At 53.4% G+C, this 6814-nt stretch overlaps 1 protein-coding gene across 1 annotated transcript; it reads left to right on the top strand.

The window, feature by feature from the left end:
- Nucleotides 1–1472: 1472 nt before the first annotated feature.
- LOC121463162 lies at nt 1473–6454 on the top strand. Its single transcript, XM_041675290.1, is given in 2 exon segments — nt 1473–4824; nt 5980–6454. Coding segments are annotated over 2 exon segments (3585 nt in total). The 5' UTR covers nt 1473–1580; the 3' UTR covers nt 6321–6454.
- The last annotated feature ends 360 nt before the right edge of the window (nt 6455–6814 follow it).

Consider the following 6814-nt stretch of genomic DNA (forward strand, 5'->3'; position numbering starts at 1 on the left):
AGAATATCAGTAATTCACAGAGGAGACAACTCCCCCTATGAAAGATCCCAGCTTATCTGCTGTATCGTCACTTCAAAGAGCTTTTGACGTACGACTGTAAGTGCAGAGTAAGGTCAGTGTCCCTGGCTGCAAAACAGGATCTATATATCCATAGATTAGGACAGGACATCAATTAACAGGATGTCTGTTCCCATACATCTGTGCTGGGAAAGGAAAAACCCCCTGTGCCCCTTGCCCCATTCCAACTGACCCCTAACGATGCATTTGCTTGGCTGCAAAACAGGATCTATATATCCATAGATTAGGACAGGACATCAATTAACAGGATGTCTGTTCCCATACATCTGTGCTGGGAAAGGAAAAACCCCCTGTGCCCCTTGCCCCATTCCAACTGACCCCTAACGATGCATTTGCTTCTGTAATCTGCTTCTGCTGCCCTCTTTCCTATAAAAAGACCTTCCCCCAGTCTGCAGGCGCGCTTGTCTCCCGAAAGACTAAGCCGCCCCAGGTACCTGTGTACTCAATAAAAGCCTCTTGCTGTTTGCATCCGGAGAGTGGTCTCGCTGTTCCTTGGGAGGGTCTCCCCGGTCTGAAAGACTGCCTACCACGGGGGTCTTTCATTTGGAGGTCCCACCGAGATCTGGAGACTCCTGTCCAGGGATCACCGACCCACCACCGGGAGGTAAGCTGGCCAGCGATTGTTTCCCCTGAATATCAGTGTTTCAGTGTATCCGTGTTTCGGTGTTCTGTGTTTGCGCTTGCGACTGACTCTGTACTAGTTGGCCGACTAGGTCTGTATCGGGCGGACGTGGGGAGCCGACGGGCTCATACCCCCGACCGCAGCCCTGGGAGACGTCTCAGGGACATCTGGGGCTGGATGTGGTGCCTGGCCCATCGGTAACTCTGTGAATCCTTACCGAATAGGATTGTTTGGGGCGCCCCCACAGTCCGAAGGGTATGTGATTCTTCTGGGAGACGAGGAATCCGGATCCTCAGAGTCTCCGTCTGAAGTTTTGCTTTCGGTCCTACGCCGAAGCCGCGCTGCGCGATTTTGTGTTGGTCTAAGTTGTATTTTGTGCGTTTGTCTGATTGTTACTGTCACCGCGGTTGAGAGAATGGGCCAATCTGTAACCACCCCTTTAAGCCTCACTTTGCAGCACTGGCGAGATGTCCAAGACATTGCAAATAACCAGTCACTGGACATTCGGAAGAAACGTTGGGTAACTTTCTGCTCCTCAGAGTGGCCCACATTCAATGTGGGCTGGCCTCGGGATGGAACTTTTGACATTAATGTTATCTTACAGGTGAAGGCCAAGGTGATGGATCCTGGCCCTCACGGGCATCCAGACCAGGTCGCATATATTGTGGTTTGGGAAGCGATGGTTTATGACCCACCGCTTTGGGTCAAGCCCTTCATCGCCCCAAATCCCCCTACCCTCACTTTCTCTGCACCCACTCTACCCCCTCCACTCCTTCCCACCCCTACGGGACCCCCGCCCCGCTCCTCCCTCTACCCAGCCCTCACCAAGTCCTCAGGATCCCCTATCCCCAAAGTTTTGCCTCCAGAGGGCGACTTGCTAATGGACCTCCTCACGGAGGATCCTCCGCCGTACCAGGAGCCAGCCCCGCAGTCTCCGAATGAGGCGGACCCCACTGAGAGAGAGACGCCTGCCTCTCCTGATCCTTCGCCGATGGCCGCGCGCCTGAGGGGACGGAGGGACCAGCCGCATGCAGCAGATACAACCTCCTCACAGGCATTCCCTCTCCGCACGGGAATGAATGGCCAATTGCAGTACTGGCCATTTTCCTCCTCGGACCTTTATAACTGGAAAAATAATAACCCTCCTTTCTCTGAGGACCCCTCTAGGCTGACCGCATTGATTGAATCTATCTTGATCACCCATCAGCCTACATGGGACGACTGCCAGCAGCTGTTGCAGACCCTGCTGACTTCGGAGGAACGGCAGAGGGTCCTCCTGGAAGCCCGGAAGGAAGTCCGGGGACCTGATGGCCGCTCCACCCAATTGCCTAATGAAATAGATTCTGCCTTTCCCCTTGAACGTCCCTCTTGGGATTTCACCACGGTGGAAGGTAGGAATCACCTAGTTCTCTATCGCCAGTTGCTCATAGCGGGTCTCCACAGGGCGGCTCGACGCCCAACGAATTTGGCTCAGGTAAAGCAGGTTGTACAGGGGTCAGAGGAAACTCCCTCTGCGTTCCTTGAGAGGCTTAAAGAGGCTTACCGCAGGTATACTCCTTATGACCCCGACGACCCCGGACAGGAGACCAATATCTCCATGTCTTTCATTTGGCAGTCAGCCCCAGATATCAGGCGCAAACTGGAGCGCCTAGAAAACCTCAGGGAAAGTTCACTCAGGGATCTGTTAAAGGAGGCAGAAAAGATTTTCAATAAAAGGGAGACGCAGGAGGAGAGAGAGGACCGCCTCAGGAGAGAAGCAGAGGAGAGAGAGGACCGCTTCAGAAAAGAAGCTGAGGAAAAGGAAAAGGAGAGGGATCGCAAGAGACATAAAGAAATGACTAAGCTTTTGGCCACCGTAGTGTCAGGGCAAAGGCAGGATAGACAGGGAGGAGACAGGGAAAGGCAACCCCTTGACAAGGACCAATGTGCCTACTGCAAGGAAAAGGGACATTGGGCAAGAGATTGCCCCAAGAAACAGAGAGGGCCCAGGAGATTCGGGCCACCCCGGACCTCCCTCCTGACCCTGGACGACTAGGGGGGTCAGGGCCAGGAGCCCCCCCCTGAGCCCAGGATAACCTTAGATGTTGGGGGGCAACCCGTCACCTTCCTGGTCGACACAGGAGCTCAACACTCGGTGCTAACCAGGGACCCCGGACCCCTGAGTGACAAGTCTGCCTGGGTCCAAGGGGCCACTGGTGGAAAACGATACCGATGGACCACGGATCGCAAGGTTCACCTAGCAACCGGTAAGGTGACTCATTCTTTCCTCCACGTGCCCGACTGTCCATATCCGCTCCTAGGAAGGGACTTGCTCACAAAATTAAAAGCTCAAATTTTCTTCAAGGAAACCGGAGCACAGGTAGTTGGCCCTCAGGGACAACCCTTACATGTGCTGACTCTCAGCCTAGAAGATGAATATAGGCTGCATGAAAAAGATAGTACCACTGTGGCCCCCACTGAGGCTTATTGGCTGGACCGCTTTCCCCAGGCATGGGCAGAAACCGGGGGAATGGGGCTGGCCAGACAGCAGCCCCCTCTAATGGTAAGCCTCAAGACAACTGCTACTCCTGTCTCGATTAAACAGTACCCCATGTCTCACGAGGCAAGGGAAGGAATAAGGCCTCACATCAAAAGGCTTCTTGATCAGGGAATATTAGTCCCCTGCCGGTCCCCTTGGAATACCCCCTTGCTGCCCGTGAAAAAGCCAGGAACTGGGGACTATAGACCTGTACAGGATCTAAGAGAGGTCAATAAACGGGTGGAAGACATACACCCGACAGTTCCTAACCCCTACAATCTGTTAAGTGGACTGTCACCCTCATATACTTGGTATACCGTCCTGGACCTCAAGGATGCATTCTTCTGTCTGAGACTGCACCCCAAAAGTCAGCCTATATTTGCTTTTGAATGGAAGGATCCTAAATTGGGGATTTCGGGACAGCTGACCTGGACCAGGTTGCCTCAGGGTTTCAAAAATAGCCCCACCCTGTTCGATGAGGCCCTACACCGAGACTTAGCGGATTTCAGAGTGAGGCATCCTGGCCTGATGCTGTTGCAATACGTTGATGACCTCTTGCTAGCTGCTACCTCGGCTCAGGACTGTAAAAAAGGAACTGAGGCATTACTACAAGCTTTGGGGAACCTAGGGTACCGAGCTTCCGCCAAGAAGGCCCAAATATGCCAACGGCAGGTCACCTACTTAGGGTACCAAATCAAAGAAGGACAGAGGTGGCTAACGGAGGCCAGGAAAGACACAGTTATGAAAATCCCTACACCCCGGACACCCCGCCAGCTGAGAGAGTTTCTAGGGACAGCGGGATTCTGCCGGCTCTGGATCCCCGGATTCGCGGAACTGGCAGCCCCTCTGTACCCACTGACTAAGCAGGGGGTGATGTACTCATGGGGATCGGATCAGGATGAGGCTTTCCAGAAAATCAAACGGGCTCTGCTCACAGCCCCAGCTTTAGGCCTCCCTGACCTGACTAAGCCTTTTGATTTGTTTGTTGACGAGAAGCAAGGATATGCAAAAGGGGTCTTGACCCAGAGGTTGGGGCCCTGGCGGCGGCCAATAGCCTACCTATCCAAGAAGTTGGACCCCGTGGCCGCAGGATGGCCCCCATGCCTCAGAATGGTAGCAGCAGTGGCAGTCCTCACCAAGGACGCTGGCAAACTGACTATGGGCCAACCTTTGACCATCCTGGCCCCACACGCAATTGAGACTCTAATCAGACAACCCCCAGATCGCTGGCTCTCCAATGCCCGCATGACCCATTATCAGGCCATGCTCCTGGACTCGGACCGAATCCATTTCGGACCAGTGGTGGCGCTCAATCCTGCAACCCTGCTACCACTCCCAGAGGAGGGGGAGACGGAACAACACGACTGTCTCGAGATCCTGGCGGAAATGCACGGGACCAGACCGGACCTGACGGATCAACCCCTCCGGGATGCGGATGTCACCTGGTACACTGATGGCAGCAGCTTTCTGCGGGAAGGTGAGCGAAAGGCGGGTGCAGCGGTAACCACGGAGACCGAAGTGATCTGGGCACAGTCTCTGCCTGCAGGGACTTCTGCGCAGCGAGCAGAGCTTGTCGCCTTGACACAAGCTTTGAGGATGGCAGAAGGTAAGAAGCTCAATGTCTACACTGACAGCCGATATGCTTTTGCCACTGCACATGTTCATGGGGAAATATACCGAAGAAGAGGGCTACTGACTTCAGAAGGAAAGGAAATTAAAAATAAAACAGAGATCTTAGCCTTGTTAAAAGCTTTATTTCTGCCTCGAAAACTGAGCATTATACATTGCCCAGGACACCAGAAAGGAGACAGCCCTGAGGCTCGAGGAAACCGGCTGGCTGATGAAGCCGCTAAACAGGTGGCCCTGCAGGCTCCGCTAGCCATACTGCCCATGCACCAGGATAGGAGAGACCCCCTCGAATATGATGAGGAGGATCTGAAGCTCCTGGCAGACATGGGAGCGGAGCAGGACCAGAGAACGGGCGAATGGACATGGAAGGGAAAAACAGTGATGCCGATGGCATACACTTATAAGATGCTTGATTACTTACATAAACTGACCCATCTAAGCCCCCGAAAGATGAAAACATTGTTAGATCGGCAGGAGACTTTTTGCTATTTACTGGGGCGAGACAGCATCCTCCAAAAGGTTGTGGACAAATGTAGAGCATGTACACAGGTGAATGCAGGAAAAGCCAAGGTGGGACAGGGGGTGCGAATTCGCGGTCATCGACCAGGAGTACAATGGGAAATTGACTTTACCGAAGTAAAACCAGGCATGTATGGATACCGGTACTTATTGGTATTTGTGGACACCTTTTCGGGATGGGTGGAAGCCTTCCCGACCAAGCATGAGACCGCAAAGATTGTGACCAAAAAGCTACTGGAAGAAATCTTCCCCAGGTATGGCATGCCCCAAATGTTGGGCACTGATAATGGGCCCGCCTTCGTCTCCCAGGTAAGTCAGTTGGTGGCCAAGCTATTGGGGATTGATTGGAAATTACATTGTGCATACAGACCCCAGAGCTCAGGACAGGTAGAAAGAATGAACAGAACTATTAAGGAGACTTTGACCAAATTAACGCTTGCAGCTGGCTCTAGAGACTGGGTACTCCTACTACCCTTGGCCCTATACAGGGCCAGAAACACTCCAGGACCCCATGGACTTACTCCCTTTGAAATACTATACGGGGCGCCCCCGCCCTTCATTAATTTCTTTGATTCCAATATTTCAGACTTTGCTAATAGTCCTTCTCTGCAAGCTCATTTGCAGGCACTCCAAATCGTGCAACGTGAGGTCTGGAAACCACTTGCTGCAGCCTACCAGGAGCAATTGGACAGACCAGTGGTGCCTCATAACTACCAGATTGGCGACACCGTGTGGGTCCGCAGGCATCAGGTTAAGAATCTGGAACCCCGCTGGAAGGGACCCTATACCGTGCTACTGACCACCCCGACCGCGCTGAAAGTTGACGGCATCGCAGCCTGGGTCCACGCGTCGCACGTCAAAGCAGCCAGCCCTCCTGACGGAACCACAACCGGGGCATCATGGAGGATCCACCGCACACAAAACCCTCTAAAGATAAGACTCTCCCGTACCTAGTCTTGATGATGCTCATAACCTCCCCCCGCGCCCTGGGAGAACGCTCAGTCTCGCCCCACATTGTGGGAAAGAGCACCTGGACCCTCCTAGTAGCCGGTACAGATGTGATTCTCAATGTTACAACCATGAAGGGGCCCAAGAATCTAGGATGCCCACCCGAAATGAAAGCCAATCTAGTCACCTTGTTCCAGGCAGTGGGAGGGCTGGTTCCCGGTAACAATGCTGATTGGTATGCCTGTCCGGGGACCCAGAGCCATAAACGATGCTCACATAGCACGGCCAACCAATATTATTGTAACGCTTGGGGCTGCGAAACCTCCTCCTGGGGATCCCTGGCTAGCTCTTGGGGAACCCCCCAGGGAAATGATCCCCTACATATAGAATACTGGGATAAGACCCCTTACCCCTCCGGCCCAAACATTCGCCTGACCTTTTCAAAATGTAAGGACCAGGCCCCTGCCCTAACAGGATCATGGGGGATCCGGAGATACGAC

This window comes from Microtus oregoni, unplaced genomic scaffold (assembly GCF_018167655.1).
Source record: "Microtus oregoni isolate MIOR12 unplaced genomic scaffold, Mior012 000025F_ref0000491, whole genome shotgun sequence".
Lineage (NCBI taxonomy): Eukaryota > Metazoa > Chordata > Mammalia > Rodentia > Cricetidae > Microtus > Microtus oregoni.